General features: G+C 43.9%; 2 protein-coding genes, 1 long non-coding RNA gene and 4 other non-coding genes across 8 annotated transcripts; 4 read left to right on the forward strand and 3 right to left on the reverse strand.

Annotated features, from left to right (window-relative positions):
• Positions 1 to 537: 537 nt before the first annotated feature.
• LOC115016310 (U11 spliceosomal RNA) lies at positions 538 to 671 on the reverse strand. The gene has a single exon (XR_003833136.1). It is a non-coding gene; the product is annotated as a U11 spliceosomal RNA (small nuclear RNA).
• Positions 672 to 3,543: 2,872 nt separating this feature from the next.
• On the reverse strand, positions 3,544 to 7,009 carry rab42a (RAB42, member RAS oncogene family a). The gene is made up of 2 exons (XM_029442503.1): positions 6,659 to 7,009; positions 3,544 to 5,284 (listed from the first exon to the last, which is right to left on the reverse strand). Exons 1-2 carry the CDS (start codon positions 6,994 to 6,996, stop codon positions 4,843 to 4,845), a joined length of 780 nt encoding a protein of 259 aa, XP_029298363.1. The 5' UTR covers positions 6,997 to 7,009; the 3' UTR covers positions 3,544 to 4,842.
• A 600-nt stretch (positions 7,010 to 7,609) lies between these two features.
• On the forward strand, positions 7,610 to 9,473 carry LOC115015327 (uncharacterized). The gene is made up of 6 exons (XR_003832985.1): positions 7,610 to 7,680; positions 8,378 to 8,438; positions 8,684 to 8,730; positions 8,910 to 8,954; positions 9,123 to 9,172; positions 9,410 to 9,473. It is a non-coding gene; the product is annotated as an uncharacterized LOC115015327 (long non-coding RNA).
• Positions 8,479 to 8,615, forward strand: LOC115016288 (small nucleolar RNA SNORA16B/SNORA16A family). Its single transcript, XR_003833114.1, has one exon. It is a non-coding gene; the product is annotated as a small nucleolar RNA SNORA16B/SNORA16A family (small nucleolar RNA).
• On the forward strand, positions 9,212 to 9,341 carry LOC115016302 (small nucleolar RNA SNORA44). Its single transcript, XR_003833127.1, has one exon. It is a non-coding gene; the product is annotated as a small nucleolar RNA SNORA44 (small nucleolar RNA).
• Positions 9,474 to 9,502: 29 nt separating the features above from the next.
• Positions 9,503 to 9,576, forward strand: LOC115016316 (small nucleolar RNA SNORD99). Its single transcript, XR_003833142.1, has one exon. It is a non-coding gene; the product is annotated as a small nucleolar RNA SNORD99 (small nucleolar RNA).
• Positions 9,577 to 9,794: 218 nt separating this feature from the next.
• On the reverse strand, positions 9,795 to 16,624 carry ctps1a (CTP synthase 1a). Of its 2 annotated transcripts, none has more exons than XM_029442500.1 (18): positions 16,502 to 16,624; positions 14,777 to 14,971; positions 14,513 to 14,683; positions 14,108 to 14,208; positions 13,906 to 14,022; positions 13,636 to 13,719; positions 12,566 to 12,646; positions 12,344 to 12,495; positions 11,896 to 12,028; positions 11,507 to 11,595; positions 11,326 to 11,420; positions 11,182 to 11,244; positions 11,005 to 11,048; positions 10,815 to 10,911; positions 10,679 to 10,734; positions 10,503 to 10,599; positions 10,276 to 10,420; positions 9,795 to 10,202 (listed from the first exon to the last, which is right to left on the reverse strand). In XM_029442500.1, the coding sequence occupies exons 1-18, from the start codon at positions 16,584 to 16,586 to the stop codon at positions 10,151 to 10,153; spliced, it is 1,857 nt and encodes a 618-aa protein (XP_029298360.1). In that variant the 5' UTR covers positions 16,587 to 16,624; the 3' UTR covers positions 9,795 to 10,150. The 2 variants fall into 2 exon arrangements, with proteins under 2 accessions (XP_029298360.1, XP_029298361.1); XM_029442501.1 differs by lacking the exon at positions 16,502 to 16,624 and adding an exon at positions 16,169 to 16,377.
• Positions 16,625 to 17,527: the final 903 nt, after the last annotated feature.

Here is a 17,527-nt window from a genome sequence, read left to right on the forward strand (position 1 = left end):
ATTAAAATGCAAAAAAAAAGAGACAAATATTGAAGAACCTTGACATTTGACACTTTATTGTGAAAGAATATGTGATGTGCAGTTTTTCAAGTGTAAGTATTGAGAATAGTGGTGGGCGGATCGATCTTAAATATCGATACCAACGTTTGTATCGGTACCGATCAATACTTGCGTGATAAGATCGATACTTAAGTTTCAGTTTATCTTCTTTACGTTCAGAACACAACTCCCGTTAAATCATTGTGGTTTTGCATGTGCATTGCAAACTAAGTAAGTATTACTTTTTTCAAAATAACTGGCCCCCTTTGAATTGTAGTTGAATACCCCTGCTCTACATGATCAGCTGCTTTTCTAAGTAAAAAGTATCGGTATCGGCAATACTGGCCCTGTTACTTGGTATCGGATCGATATCCTGCACACAATTGAGCAAAATGTAGGAATGAAACGCTCTCACACACCAGCTGATGTTTGATCATCAGCTGATGTTTGATCATCAGCTGATGAAGAGTTTGGTGTTTATTATTTCACATGTAATGACGGGGCGCCAGGACATGTGATCACTAGCAGCCCCTGCCTTAAAAATTTTGCTTCCGAAATCTCTTGATGGCGATTCCGCAGAAAGAGTGGTTAACCCCACCCCTCCTGTGCCAAGCACGGCAGAAGCCCTTTTTAACGTACCTCCCGAACATCCCACCATCTGAGCAGTGGCGACATGTTCCTCACTCAGGGTGTCGCGAGTGGACCGTCACGTGGATGTCGCGGGAGCTCGACTGTGTTGGTTCATAACAATGTAAAACAACAGTTGTTTTTTTCAAATAGGGAGGAATTCGTCAATAAATGTGGAATTTAAGCATATTTTGTTGTGCATGTTGACTACCGAAGAGCATGATGGGTAATATATGGGCGGGGCGACCTTCAAATTGACTCTGATTGGTCGCTGTGCGGATTTCGAGCTCGTGTTGCGTTCACATATTGTGGGGAAATGATGATTATTATTATTATGATTATGTAGGGGTAAATACCAAATTTCCATATTTGAATTAAGTTTAATTAATTATTTTATCACATTTAAAGATGTTTAGTCTAAAACAGGGCTTTACAAAGATGTTTCTAGAAAAAAAAAGAAATAATAATAAAGAAAAAGCCTTAAAGAAATGACTGCTTACTGTTTGACATGTGGCATTTGTGTGTAGCTGTAAACAAACTCCTTTTCATGTTGGGAAAATGCCAACCTTTACATATATCATATTATTAGCCAATAAGTCTCTCCTTTTGGATAAAAAGTGTAATGGTAGACTTGGCTTGTTCCCTGTAATAACATGGCCATGTCCAAATCTGTATCGCCATTAATACATCAGAAGAACCAATCTGGGTCATGATGATCCTCCTCTGTCTGTCAGGAGAGGGCGCCAAACCCCAGTTAAAAACAACAAACTCGGAGTCCAAACATTATCCATTGTACATCTATTATTTTTTTAATCAATCAATAAAATCACATCAAATAAAAGGCCAACCCCTTATACATGATATATAAAATAAATAACATTATTCAGTAAAGCTGTGAAATGTGACCATGGGGATGGAGATCCTGCAGGCCTGCTCATGTATTCTGGTACAGAAAGCCCAATCAGTGGATCGTTCCTGCGGACATAAAAAACACACCATTACAGGCATAGTTCAACATTTTGGGAAATACATTTACCTATTTTCTTTCTGAGAGATTAATATAAATTACACAGTATGTAGATATCTATGTGTAACAACAATAATGTTGCTGCCGTGCCTCATTTAGATCTCGTTATGTGGAGCAGCTACAATGTTAGCATAGCGCTGATCGATCCAAACTCCATTCAGAAAACACGCTTTTTAAAAGTTGCTTGCTTGTCGTTTCGAGGACAGACCTCACAAAGTATGACTTCAGACTTTTTACAAATCGGCATCATGTTGAAGTTACTTCGGCGTCATTTTAATCCATTTATTGCAATGGAATCACAGCCAAATCTACTTTATTGTGGGTTCATACAGCTGTAGTAAATGAGATCCATTCAGCTGCGCTTTGTAAAGTGAAACAACACAAATGATCCCGTGTTTGGTGTGAACACAGCAGTAGAATAAATTTCTTTGTAGGCACAATGGTACCAAATCTGGCAACCTCACTTTGCTACAAGACCCAGAGCCAGGCTAGCTGCCCCCCTTCTGGCTCCAGTTTTTATGCTAAGCTAGGCTAATCGCCTCCTGGCTCCAGTTGTATCAATCTTCTCGTCTAACTCTCAGAAAGAAATCAAATACATGTATTTTCCCAAAATGTTGAACTACTCCTTTAAGATTACAGTAAGAGAGAGGCTGGACCGGGACTGAACATGGCCCCCGACATTATCATGGTCATTACATAGGACGGTCAGTGTTGGATTACAAATGCTGTTATTGTTACTGTTTTAACTCATTGCTGAATAAAGAGGCATCTAGTAATAGTTGATGAGAAATAATCTTATTTCGTCCCATAGAGTCAGTCTTTCAAAAATCCATTTCTTCTTGGTGTCTCTCCAGTGTCCTTTAAATCTAACTCGAGCTTCTCTCCGAGGCGGCCATCTTCACAGTGCAGTGCTCGGGAACGGGAGTCATGCTCACTGGAGAACAGTTTGCTAACATACAAATTCAAACAATAACATACGATTTAACCCTGTTCAGATGACAAAGTGAGAAAGGTAGTTGTAGTATTAGTCAGAATGGTTTTCAAACGGTGATTTTGGAAGTTGCAGGGACGTTTAGCTCAGATGTGATGAAGTCCTCACCTGCGCCAAGCACACACAATGTTAACATTTGATTGTCAAAGAAACAAAGAAACACATATCGTGTACAGACGGCACTGTATTTAAACCTGATATAACAGGTGGCGTACAGTTTGAAAAGTAAAGGGATGATGCAAATGTATTAGAATTACTGGGTCACCTACACCTTCTCTCGACAGTGTGGGGGGGGAACATGTTTTTTGGTGAGATGCTAGTGAAGGGTGAATGTCGGGGGTGTGTGGTTGGAAGTGGGGGGGTCCCAGGCAAAGTGTACTGTAGTCTATTGTACTCTCCAGGCCCGTAAACAGATTGATAGCGTCTGAAAGCCACATGTGCAGACTGCATTCATCACAAGTCACTAAACTCCAAACACTTCATGTAAAAGCTTCAGTTACGTCAGAATTACTTAGTTAACAAAGGATTTCAGCAACTTTAAGAACAACGGATGTTGGCAGCCACTTCTGTCAGTAAGAACAGGCATTGTAATAGCTTTAATGACATATTCCAACGTTTTGAGAAATATCTTTTTGTATTTGCTTTCTTTAATGTTGGACGAGAACTTTGATATTAGTCTCATGTCTGAGCGCTAAGCTTGAAGCTGGAGGCTAAAGGGGACTAGCCTAGCTTAGCATGAAGACTAGAAGCAGCTAGCCTTGCAAATTCAATAAACACACCAACACACACTCCTAAATCTGACTAGATAACACACTCGTACACTGTGGATGTGTGTGTGGACTACTGAGCGACCCAGGGAGCTGCTCAGTCTTCATGCTTAGCTCGGCTGAGCTTTCATTCTATGTTCCCTGCTGGATGTAATGGGTTATGAGGACTGTAATATCAATGTTAAAATTAATGCTAATTAGCTTTTGCAGTACATGCAGCCATGTTAACGTGACATACAGGCCCACAAACGCAGCACACAGATCCAGGCCGTTGGATTGAATGAGTATCTATTTTACACAGTCTATGTTCGGCTCCCATCATCAGCTCAGGCCTGAATGGAATATTATTTTTGTGAATGAAGCTTTGAGGAACAGAAACAGCTGTTTGCGTGAGCGACAGAGAGCTGCAGGTGAAATCCAAACTCCCGTTTGTTGTTAGTCAAACACGTCTTTACGGCTGAAGTCTTTAAAGGTCTGATAAACGACGGGACACACTGCCACCTACATGGCCTATCTCTATGTATACACCTTAACTACAAATCATCTATTTTTCTTATGACAAAAAACATTACTCATCTATTGACAGGATGATCAAAGGTTTAAGTCAGTTTGGCGTAAGTGCACATACAGAAGCATGAGGAGCACGTTGAGTTAATATGGTGATGTTCACACGATCAATGAAATACTTTCTGTGACCTTTCCTCTCTATAGATCTCACTATTATTTACAATATTAACGCCACAACAGACTGCGACGCATCGCACAGATAGAAACCCACACTAGTGCCGTACGAGATGTATCTTCAGCACATTGGCTAAACTCTGAGGCTGGATTCACACCGGATCAGGGGCTGTGGCCATCAACGCAAGTCGTCCCATTCATTTCAATGTGGGAAGTGCGTTCAAGCGCCGCAATAGACAATCATGTAACCGACCATCCAGAGCTGTACAAGCGGCCATGAGTACACAAGACGTTAATCGTCGTACAAATGGGCCGTTTGAGTAACCCTCCCACAACGCCATACAACTCGGCGCTAATCGCCAAAACGCCTGATTTGGTGTGAATGCAGCGTGAGACCTGATGGCCTCGGCGGCACACTTTCTGTTGTTTTCCAAACTCAACGAGGCCCAAAACTGCTCCGCTCACGCGACGCCACACGGCTTTAGAGATACAACTTGCCTATAAGATACACATTGGGATGTACAATGGCCCCACGTTAGAAACCCCAGCTGTCAGAAGAACCCACACGCTGAGAGGGCACGGAGCACGAGGTGAGGAAGTGATGGTGATATCACAGGGTGCTGAGCCTGAGTGACTTGGTTTCGATGGACGGCTGTGAGACGAGGTGAGCTCTTGGTGTGACGGGGGCAGTGTTTGGACACAGTTCACAGTCAGCAGTGGCAGCCCTTTTCGGCGACCGCGGTAGGTAGTCCCTCATCGTCGTCGGCCGGGTAGAGGACCTTGGCGGTGAGGCCGCTCTTCACCCCGTCCCAGCCGTCGCGGGTGACGATCTCCCCCATCTTCATCAGCTCGTAGATGTCTCTGGTCAGCAGCTCGAAGGCCCGGTCCACGTTGCTGTTGCACTTGGCCGACGTCTCCACGTAGCGGATGCCCATCTCGGCCGCCAGCTGGTCGGCCTCGTCCCGGCTCACCTTGCGGTCCTTGTTGAGGTCGCTCTTGTGGCCGATGAGGATGTAGACCATGTGGTGGGGCAGAATGTGCTCGCTCACCTCCTTGTGCCACTCCCTCACGTGGTCAAAGGTCTTGCGGTTGCTGAGATCGAACACCAGTAGCCCGCCCACGGAGTTACGGTAGTATGATGTGGTGATGGACCTGGTGGGCACACAGATTAATGACGTGTTAGTCACCTGAGACAAAAGTGTGACCTCAAGAGATATAAGAAAAGTCTCAATAAGTAACTCGCTAGTGAAGCTGTAGTCCGGTTCACTGAAGGCCGACCACTGAAGTGACACAGCAACGCTTTCCTTTCAGACGTGTTAGTATTGAACTAAGTCTCCTTATGTCATCGCTCTAAAGGTCGGCCCTGCGAAGCCTGCCTGTCCCTTGTTCTGGAGTCAAATCTCATGGAAGTGTGACGTCTTCATTTGTTCTACAACTCTGGTCAGATCCCTGTTCTCCTTCACCGTACTGCAACCAGCGTTTACTCAAACCCACACACACGGCCACTGTTTTCAATATGTGTTCATGAATGTTGCAGGTCCCTACTCTGCACTGTCTGTGTGTTCTGTGTGTGTCCTGTCGCCTTTAAGCACCAACCAAACACAGTGCAGATGACAAACGGCGGCCTCTTTATATTTTGCCCACCGCCCCAAAAAAAACTAGTGCTCGTGGTCATTTAAATTCTGTATGCACAATATTGATTAAACAATTACAATTACATTTTGAAACAGGGTACCTTTACAAGACAGAATGTGGTAACTTGCCTGAGGTGAATGATGGTATTGAATTAAGGTGAATTTAATAGTAATAAATCAAATGCCCTGAATGTCTGGAGCCCGGGGGTTGACCCCCCCTCCCCCATTGGCCCAGCCTTGAAAAGATCCCTTTATGCACATGTCCAAATTCGTGCACATGGTGGTTTTAACATTTTTGCTAAATTGATTTCACAAACACTTCTCATAAGTAAGAGGAGACAGAAATGAAAGTGTGGTGCAGCCTGAAGGAAAACACCCTCTGAAGGTTTGTCTTCAAAAGGGAAAGCAGATCTGAGATCTGAGAGCGGAGCTGCTTCTGCACACTGAGAAGAGCTTTCAAGAGAAATTGTCCATGACAGCAAGGACACATGAAACAGAAATAGCAACAGGGCAGAGGAATGCACACCAACAAGCAGATTTGACATCCTTGTGTTGCACGGGAGACTGTGGAGTCAGTATCTCAAGGAATCAAACATGGGGCCTAAATGTGAGGAGGCTGCTCATCATCCGTGAATGATGCTCCTCGAGTTTCACTGTTTTATATAGGCCAGGACATCTTAAGATCAAGGCCTATATAATCGTCTCCGGACCCCTTTTCTCCAAGTAACTGCATCACAATAAGAGAGGAAATGGCCTTAATTTAATTTAATTTTGCATTTTGCAAAAGCAGCCGAACCAATAAGGCCTCTCCGTTATTTAACGACCACTCTGCACGGTGCAGAATGAACGTTTTCAGACATTTTATGTGCATTTTCTTTTCTGTTTTTCGTACCTGAATCGCTCCTGTCCAGCAGTGTCCCAGAGCTGCAGCTTGATTTTCACCCCGGGCTCGATATCAAGCGATCGGGCATAAAAATCCACCCCGACCGTCGGATCCGCCACCTCACTGTAGATCCCGTCCGTGAAGCGTTTCAGCAGCGACGACTTCCCCACTGTGGAATCCCCGAGTAAAATGATCCTGAATTGGTATTGCCACAAAATATCCATGGCATGACTATAACAAGGGGATACCAGCGGAGTGCGTGTGAAACAAAGCCCTGCGCGCGCCGTGTTTACATGAAGCTGCTGCTGCTCAGGAAGAGACGCGGCGCACAGAGCTGCAGCTATCATGTGATGCTCTACCTACAACCATCAACCTCCTGCAGCCGAGCATCACACACCTGTACTGCATCTTAGAAAACTGTTCAACCATAGTGCGTTTTTAAGATGCAACAAAAACACAATTCAGGTTTTCTCAGGGGAATATAAAGTCCGCTGGTTTTATTTGTGGTAGGACATTTCAACTAGATTGTGTTAAATTATAGCAGATTATTTGTACACAATTTGAAAATGTTCATGGCCATGTAATATTTCGCAAGTGTGTATTTGGAGAATGACACTGCACTGTTATCTCAGAACCACCAGAGTCCGAGAGGAGGCTGCTGTCCGTGGTTCTGAAGGAGGCTTCAGCACCAGCTGCTTACGGACTGTACAGTATATTTATTTCTCTATACACAATATATCCACTTATATCTTCTTTGTGAAAGAAAATGTGCGTTTAGTGAAATCTTCAAATCAGTTTTTGTGTTGGTATTAATGTGCCAAAGTGACAATGAATCTAAACGACAGACGGGGTTTCCTTTAACGCTTGTAAAATACATATCCCGTCATGCAACGGGGTCCATGGGAGCTATGTGGACCAATCAGCGGACTGTTGCTCGGCGCCAGCGTATATAAGCGCACGGGCCACTCCTAACAGTCTCTTTCCTCTTCAAACCGTCCGCGAGCACAAAGTCGAGCAGACATTTAAATCTGGTGAGGCCTCAAATGTTCTTTTTCTTTCATTAATGCTTCAAAGTACTTTGCTACAGTTAACTAAAGAGTTTACAGCCTACTGAAGAGCTGGCTTTATTAATGTTGACGCCAGTTATTGGAGTTTGCTTAAACGCACAAGCGAGTAGCTAGCTAACTTTAGCTTATGTTGCTACTTTACTTTAGTCATGTGGGGTCCGCGAGCTTAACTACTTAATAACAGCACTGAGTTACTTTTATACAAAGCTCCACATTGAGCCTGTTTGTGTTGTAGTTTAACAGATGCTAGATATGATTATGCTAAGGCTTTTGTAAAGGATATCTTACCGCTAATGTGAACCACGTGGCACTGCCCCCCCTCTACTCTTTAATTCAGAAATCTTTCTACAACTTACCTTTCCGTGAGCTGTCTGCAATGCACCAGGTGTGATCTGACATGTGCGCCTAATATCCCCCAAAATTACAACTAGCATTAGATGATGCCTTCAAGTGCCCCTCGTGTCCACGGACTAACGACATGTGGTGCACTGAAACTATTTAAAAACCATGTTGGGTTGTCTTTATTACTAAACACTAATGTGAAGATGAACGCACCTAATTACACGCTTAAGTTGAATAACTAGTTTATTTGTGTGCGTATCAGTCATTCCTCAATGTAAACCTTCTACATGCACTGACTTCATCTCATTTACCTCTCCAGAACCTGCCGGTATCAGGATCTCTCCCTGTCCTCTGCAGCCATGGCTGTGTGCAGACTGCAGGTATGTTTGTTTCCATCAGCACTTCATACCGTTTTACAAACCAGGCTCCTATCGAAGCCGTTCATGCTCTTCAGTAGCAGCGAATGGTCAACATGAAGCCGAGAAGAAGACTTTCACCGACGGTCGCTGGTCAGTTCGTAAATAACTGGTCCAGCAACATTAAGGGGAAGGACACTCTAATAAATCCTAGACTTTGTGTATATTTAAAAGTGATTTCTATTAAGTGCTGTACTCCCTCTCTGCAGGTTTGGGGTGAAGATGGAAGTGCGAAACATGACAACCTCCCATGCAGGTGCTTAATGCCACATTTTGAGTTTAAATGTTCCTGGCTGTGATTACAAACTTGCCCTCACTGATAAAGGTGTGATTGAGACATTTATTGCCTGAGCCACATTAATGAAAGGACATATAACATGAGGAAGATTCCTTATTAAAGTAATATCTTCTCATTACTGGGCTTTGTTTCTGCAGGTGCTGGGTGACATGAAGATAAACTGGAGACTACAGCACATGCAGGTACTTTCTGAGCCATGTGTTGAATATAAATGCTCCTGGCTGTGATTACAAACTTGCCCTCACTGATAAAGGTGTGATTGAGACATTTATTGACTGAGCCCTTTGCTTGTGAAAATGAGCAGTTTGATTTAGTGAAGGATTAAAACTGACTGACTGTTCTGTCTTTAGGTAACTCATGGCTGAGATAAAGTGACCAGATGAAGACTTCTCACGTCAAGGTAACTTTATATAACATGTGTTTAGTCTAATGCACATTACAGCACGCTATCCTAAGGACCGGGGCTTGTTCGTAGCTCTAGGTTCTCCAAGTGCATGCTAGATAATAGGGTGGTCTTTGACTGTTGTGGCCCCTTCTGCCACTAGCAGCCACTCTACTGTCCAACAGATCCTCTTTCAGACATAAGAGATCATGTCTGTCCATCTTCATGCTTCTAACAGGATTTCTCCTCGTGTAGGAATCTGAATGAGCTCCACATCACTGGGGGGGGCTGCGCGGGCCAGCACGCAGACTGTGAAGGTAAACTTATGTTCTTTGCACTAATGTATATTCTGATCGATGATGACGAAAATAATAATAGCAGACTGTTGGATGAAGCTTTCGGATATGGGACTGAGATCAGCTTTTAAATAATGATAATGTCAGAAAAGGCTGCCGACGTGTGCTAAATATTCTGTATATTGTGTTTCAGGTCCGGTGACAAGACGAGTGACACGACGAGTGTTCGGAGGAGAAGGTTGTCGCTAACATCTGTAACTGCAGCAGGAACATCCACTGATGTCTGGGAATGTTTTTGTTTCTCATGTTGTGATCATTGAATGAAATAAACGACACAAAACGACTTTTTTGAGAATCCCTTTATTTTATATTCTTGTGGAAATTTAAAGACACTGTAAATGTAGAAGGGCTTATTTACAGTAAGGCCACAAAGTGAACAATGAATGTAGAGCTGCTGCATGTCACTTGGATAGCAAATCTCCAGGCTAGTCAGAACATGCAACTAGGAGAACAGCCCGTAATATTCACAGGACTCGTGAAATAAACTTCAAATTTAGCAGTTGGGCACCAGCGTCCACTTATTGCATTTAAGCTCCTGCAGCTTTAGTTGTGTCTGTATTTGATAATGACTCATCGGCAATGAACATGAGAAAACATCTTTATTTGAATTCATTCACTTGAGATCGACGGTAGTTTTAACTCAGATCTCAGAGTCTGGGCTGCTGCTGCCGCTCCGGTCGCTGTACGTGTCCCTGCGTCAAAGACAGAAGTGAAGTTATTCTGATAAACGGTCCGTATTGAATGAGTAGAAGGAAGCTGTGTTACCGTGGAGACAGCCGGCAGCCCTTCTGTAAGTATCCCGGCAGCTTCCCGGCCGCAGCCAGCAGCAGCCCGAGGTACGGGGGCGAAGGCTTGATGGGGCGAGAGGTGAACTCGGGGTGATACTGCACGCCCACGAAGTATGGATGATCTGGGAACACAATTCTGTTTTCAGAATGGAAGTGCACAGACGGAGACCTGCTACAGTCAATTCAGCGTTTCTCGTTTCGTACCTTCCAGCTCGATGACCTCCATCCTCTCCCCGTCGACGTCTTGACCTACGAAGCGGAACCCTTTCTCCTCAAAGTGACTTTTGAGCTCCGGATTCACCTGCACAAGAACAAAGTGAAGTCAGAATACGCCCACGCCACCGTCACACGCTGCTGCTGCTGCTGAGAGGTCCACGTACTTCAAAGCGATGTCTGTGTCTTTCTTCCACATATTCTGCGTCTCCATAAAGTTTCCCTGGAAGACAAGAGGAGCGGTGAGCGGCGAGCAGACGCAACAACACGGAGACGTTGGGCTGAACTTCACAACTTTCTTACGCAAGACGCTGCTGTTGGTCGTGAAAATGGTCCGTCTCTTCCCGAGCCTCATCGTGCCGCCCATCTGCCCGGGGTTGTGTTCGGGCATGTCGATCACCTGCACGTGTTCAGAACGACCATTTCAATGTAATGCACTTTTTCCACGTCGAATTAAAACTTGTAATGTTTTCTGAATGTTACGAGTCCTCACCACAGGGTGCTTCGACTCTGGGTCAAATTCTGTGGAGTTGGCGTCTGAGTGCAAAACAGAGAATGAGTTATTTCTCCGCTCTGGCAGTAAAAACCTGATCAGACCATTCGTTCACTGAAGTGTTCGTCACATCACAGCTTCCAGGTATTCTCTTTAGCGTGACGGTTTCTACATCACCTGTCCAGCCGAGCGTGTTCCTGGCAAATTCAATGACAGCCAGCTGCATCCCAAGACACACACCTGCAGAGATCAGGGGGGAGTTCAGTTATTTGTTTCCGTACATCCGAAGCGCTCACCGCTGCAGGACGACACCGTCTTTACCTAGAAAGGGTTTTTTCTGTTTCCTGGCCCAGTTGATGGCATGAATCTTTCCTTCGGTCCCTCGCACGCCGAAACCTCCTGGAACCAGGATGCCGCTGAGGATGGAGGAGAGAAACGAGCCGGGGATGAAACAACACTTTGCAGGTTTCATTACCTGCAGATGTGTGGAGTCAGCACTCACTCAGCACTGCACAGCTTCTGCCAGGCCTCGTGGTATTTCACCGGCTCCTCCTGCAGCGTGCTCGGCTCCAGATTGGCTGAGTCGATGCACTGAGGAGAGAGAGGCGGTGAGTCGCCGGCACCGTGCTCCTGGTTCTTTACTTTATTCATTTATTCCATAAACATTTCAATATGTGCAGCGTTACGTCATGCTAACAATCCAATGTAAAGTCAAGAAGTTTAAAGATATAGTTAAAGAGATCATTTCTACTGTGTGTGTGTGTGTGTGTGTGTTTCATTTAGTTTGTAATTTAACACGTTATAGTGCTGCTAACATTAGACATGACATGCCTTAAAGGGTCCTTGTAATTATAATAATAATTATAATAACAGCGTGATGCGTGTGCGTACCTTAACCTCCAGTTTATGGCTGATGGCGAGAGCCGAGTGCTCCAGCGCCTTGATGACAGAAGCGTAGGAGTCGGAGAACTTGGTGTACTTCCCGACCAGCGCGATGCAGCAGTGCTCCAGCAGCCTGTCGGACCTGTGAACACAGCGCATCAGCTGCTTCCACTCGTTTACATAATGCGTCTGTTACGTAATCAGAGAAGCTGTCGCGCTAACGTTAGCCTTTAGCTCGTAGCCTCTGCGTCCTGATGCTACGAGCTAACGTTAGCCTTTAGCTCGTAGCCTCTGCGTCCTGATGCTACGAGCTAACGTTAGCCTTTAGCTCGTAGCCTCTGCGTCCTGATGCTACACTGATTAACAACAACATTACTTACTCATCGAGTCCGTTTGTTTGAGGAGACGGATATAAACTAGTTATTTAGTTTGGATGAGGTTATTACAGGACCCTCACCTGTCAGACATCTCCTTCCATTTCGTCAGCATCTTCCGGGGTCGAGTCTCGATGGGCATGTCGAGTCTGCGGGTCAGGTAGCCGACCACGCCCTGATTCTCCAGCAGTAACGGGACTTTGTAGATGGACGACACGTCGTGCACGCAGATGACCTGGGACGAGACGGGCGATGAGTTTAGAGAGTCGGGATCAGCTTCGCTAAACACGCTGCGAGTGACGTACCTGTTCAGGTTCTACGTGGCAGAACATGGAGATCTTTTCTTTGACGGAGTTCTCCAGCGGCGTGGAGCAGCGACACATGATCTGTTGGCAGAGAGAGAACTTTGATGATCGCTGAGGGAAAACGGCTCATTTCAAATAAATACAAACACGAGAGAAATACGAACATAATTCTATATTATTATTATTATTAAAGATACAACCACACAAAATGTGCCACTGACACACAAAGTGTTTGAAATGGACACGAGACGATCCACGTTTGTATTTAAGGTGTTTAAATGTTTACTTTGCTTTTATTACATTTTGTACGTTTTATTATATTTATATGTTTATTATATTATTATATTTTATTATATTATTATATTTGTATGTTTATTATATTATTATATTTTGTATGTTTTATTATATTATTATATTTATTATATTTTATATGTTTTATTATATTATTATATTTTGTATGTTTATTATATTATATTTTATATGTTTTATTATATTATTATATTTTGTATGTTTTATTATATTATTATATTTTGTGTTTTATTATATTATATTTTGTACGGCTGCAGCACGGATGAAAAGCTGAAGACAAATTTCTGTTTGTCAATAAAGTTAATCTTGAATCTTGATAGTAAACAGATTATTTATTCCTCTCACTTTATGCCAGTGAGTTTTACATCTATACAAAACAAGTCTGATTTTAAATGTACGTTATGTATATTCATTGTGAAAGCATTAGTTACACTTTGATATCAGAAACAGACCATGACACTATTTTACAGTGTTTAGCAGCAGGGAATAAATAATTCTGAGTTATGTTTCTGACCTGTACTAACAACAACAGTTAAATTAGAAGCCAAACATTACGCAGATTACGTTATAATGTTGTGGTTTTTCTCTTTCTCTGCTTTCCAGCATCATTATTCTTTATTTCCATGAAAAATATATTAAAAGAAAAGCTGTGATTTTTTGTGAGGACCTGCAACAAAGACACACACACAGACACACACACAGACACACACACACACACACACACACACACACACACAGACACACACACACACACACCTCACCAGATCGGGGGACAGGCCGAGTCCTCTCAGCTCTCTGACGCTGTTCTGTGTTGGTTTAGTCTTCTGCTCTCCGGTCGCACTGGGCTGCACACAACGATGGAACATTAATAAAGTGACTAACGTTTGTGCATCTGCAACACGTAAACAAAACTGCTTCAAATAAAATACAAGAAAACTTGTTTTGATGAAGAAGCTGGATTTGTACGCTAACAGTCGGTGGATTGTAGACGATGACACTTTGTGCTCGAGGCTGAAGGCGTTGTCTCGTACCTGTGGAATCAGGCTGACGTGGATGTTGCAGAAGTTTTCCCGCTTCACTTTAAACTGGAACTGCCTGAAGGCCTCGATGAAGGGCATGCTCTCTATGTCTCCGACCGTGCCTCCCAGCTGCAGACAGTCACAGACGTCAGCAGTTATATAATATATAAAACACGTTTAGTCAAATTATGATCTGATAAAGTGCTCAGTTTACCTCAATGACACAAACTTGAGGTTCTACATTGTCGTCTTCGACTGGCACTCTGGCCTGTTTCACAACCCACTCCTGGATGGCATCTGTGATGTGTGGCACCACTGGAAGAGAGAATCATTTCTCTTCAGCACGACACCCTCTACACAAATGTTCGGCTCGGAGCTTCATGTTTGAGGTGCTCTTAGGATAATAATACATGTAGATGATGCTGTGTGTGTGTGTGTGTGTGTGTGTGTGTGTGTGTGTGTGTGTGTGTGTGTGTGTACTATCCTGCCAACTGGCCTCGACAACGCTTCAATTAAGTTTGAACCTTGTTATTTGGACGTAGATAAAGCGGTGCTTGTGTGGACGGGGCTTTGAGAACAAAGGACAGTAAACCCGGTGAGTACAGCAGCGGTACTTTACCCTGCACAGTCTTGCCCAGGTAGTCTCCCCTCCTCTCTTTGTTGATGACCGACTGATAGATCTTGCCGGTGGTCAGATTGTTGTCTTTGGTCAGCCGGATGTCGAGGAAGCGTTCGTAGTTCCCCAGATCCAAGTCCACCTCACCGCCATCGTCCAGCACGAACACTTCCCCTGGACAGAGCAGGCGGGACACAATCGAAACTCGTACACAACATGTGGCCGTTTAATTCTGAATGTGTTGAATTATCATTTTCTCTGACGTACCATGTTCATAGGGTGAGAATGTGCCTGCGTCTATGTTGATGTAAGGGTCGATCTTTATGGCAGTGACGTGCAGGCCGCATGACTTCAGGATCGTGCCCACGCTGCTCGCTATGATGCCTTTACCGATGCCCGAGATGACTCCTCCAGTTACCAGGATGTACTTCATCATTATCCTCTGGTGAGATATATTAGCCACTGAAGGGATGAAAAGCCATCATAAACATTGTATTGTGCTTTGGGATACACTACACTACACACGTCCACAGAATAAAACATAAAAAACAGGTGGTCATGTATCAGAGTTGATCATAACTGCTGATGAAGAACACAACATATGTCTGAAAGTTCCTAAAGTAATCTAGTAAGTGGACCTTGAGTTAATAATTGTATCCAAACCATAATGTATTATTTACAAGTGCAATATCTTTTGTAGGGCTATTGTACTAGATTGCACTTCACATAAGAAAATATACACATAGAAATAGCACTTTGGAGTTAAACTTAATCCTGACAGCTAATAACTCACAATAAGGTTTGAGCCTTTATGCTTCACACAAAGTGTTGCTATTTAGCTAGCTAACCAAAACAATGGCTACACCTGCAGGTCCTTGCTCTACAACGTGGCTTCGGCCAGAAGGTAACAAATAAGTCGCCAATTATCAATAAACATTTCCAGTCTCAAACCACCAGCTGATCAAAAGCGCAGCGACGTTAAAAGTCAAACGTTATTTCATCCTTCCCAAAACAGTTTAATCATAGAAAGCATGGCACATTCGAGCGCTTGATTACACACACTGTTTGGGCCGAGCGGGTGGGAACTTCCTGACCCCCTTGTGCTAGAGGACTACAAGTGAGAGGAGCCGCCCGTCCAGGTTACCGCGGTGCACAAAGTCAACGGGACCAAAGTAATAGCGCCGGCGCGATTAGCTTTTGGCTAACGGTTATGGCAAAAACGAAAATTACAATAAAGACACGCAAAACCAAAGCTTCCGTTAGTGTCTACAGTGAAAATCAGACAAAGACAACCTTTGTTGACTTAAGTTATTGTCTTTAAATACAAAAATGTCTCAATTTCTAACGTTAAGCTCGACCAGAATATCCGGTATTGCATTCAAAATAAAAGCGAAGGTAGATATATATTAACTTTCATATAAAGATCACGGCAACAAAATAGCTAAGTAGTTACAATGGACCATCTATAGCAGCATTGTATACTCCATTTTTGAGTTATGAGTCTACTGCTGAAATGTAATCAGTCGGTATGTCACACTACCGTTTTATTTTGAAATTTATTTTTATACCGGAAGTCATACATCTGTATTTTGTTAGCTTGTAACTTGTTTGCTAGCTCTCCAACAACCTCTGTGTTAACACCATCACATTTCAACTCACCAAAATATTCTTCTATCAGAGCTGCTCAAACCGTCGACGACAAAAACTGCTCACAAAACCTTTTGCCAGAAACAAAATGTCAATCGTAATAGCAACGCTTTTGCTCGCGCTCCCCTAAAGAGCCATCTATCGTCTAACGGACTCTACACGTGTATGGACCGCGACCAGGGCTGCAGCAGTACATCATTCATTAGAGCACTACACACAACACCTTCTTCTTCTTTACGGGGTTTACGGCAGCCAGCATCTGCTCTGTTGCACTGCTGCCATCTTCTGGAGATAACGCATCTTTTACTAGATCAGTATTTATCAAACAGTCAAACAAGCTCAAACCTTTTACTCCTTTACCCTCCCCTCCGTACTCAGTCCAGAAACATGGAGGGCTGTATGCACACTGAAGTGGAGAGAAGACACTCATCCTGCTGGAGACAATGTGGTTAGAGAATGCCAATCATTATCATATATTAATAATGCAATGTAATTCTTTCCTTTTGGCCGGACATGGTGACTGAGTGTTCTGGATACTAAGACTTTAGGTTTGATGTCCTCTACCTGCAAACATGACTTTAGTTAGACATAACAGCCTGAACCACAGGAATTATATATATGAATATATATATATATATATATATATATATATATATATATATTATATAAAATATATATATATTATATATATTCATATATATATATTATATATTCATATATATAATATATATATTGATCGTCTACCGCTTATCCGGGATCGGGTCGCAGGGGGCAGCAACTCCAGTAAGGAACCCCAATCTTCCCTTCTCCGGGCCACATCCTCCAGCTCTGACTGGGGGATCCTGAGGCGTTCCCAGGCCAGTGAGGAGATATAATCTCTCCACCGAGTCCTGGGTCTTCTCCGGGGTCTCCTCCCAGCTGGACGTGCCTGGAACGCCTCCCTAGGGAGGCGCCCAGGTGGTATCCTTACTAGATGCCCGAACCACCTCAACTGGTTCCTTTCAACGTAAAGGAGCAGCGGCTCTACTCCGAGTCTCTCACGGATGGCTGAGCTTCTCACCCTATCTCTAAGGGAGACGCCACCCGCCCGTCTGAGAAAACCCATTTCGGCCGCTTGTACCCGTGATCTCGTTCTTTCGGTCATGACCCAGCCTTCATGACCATAGGTGAGGGTAGGAACGAAGATTGACCGGTATATTGAGAGCTTTGCCTTCTGGCTCAGCTCTCTTTTCGTCACAACGGTGCGGTAAAGTGACTGTAATACCGCCCCCGCTGCTCCGATTCTCCGGCCAATCTCTTGCTCCATCGTCCCCTCACTCGCGAACAAGACCCCGAGGTACTTGAACTCCTTCACTTGGGGTAATGGCTCAT

This window comes from Cottoperca gobio, chromosome 11 (assembly GCF_900634415.1).
Source record: "Cottoperca gobio chromosome 11, fCotGob3.1, whole genome shotgun sequence".
Taxonomy (NCBI): domain Eukaryota; kingdom Metazoa; phylum Chordata; class Actinopteri; order Perciformes; family Bovichtidae; genus Cottoperca; species Cottoperca gobio.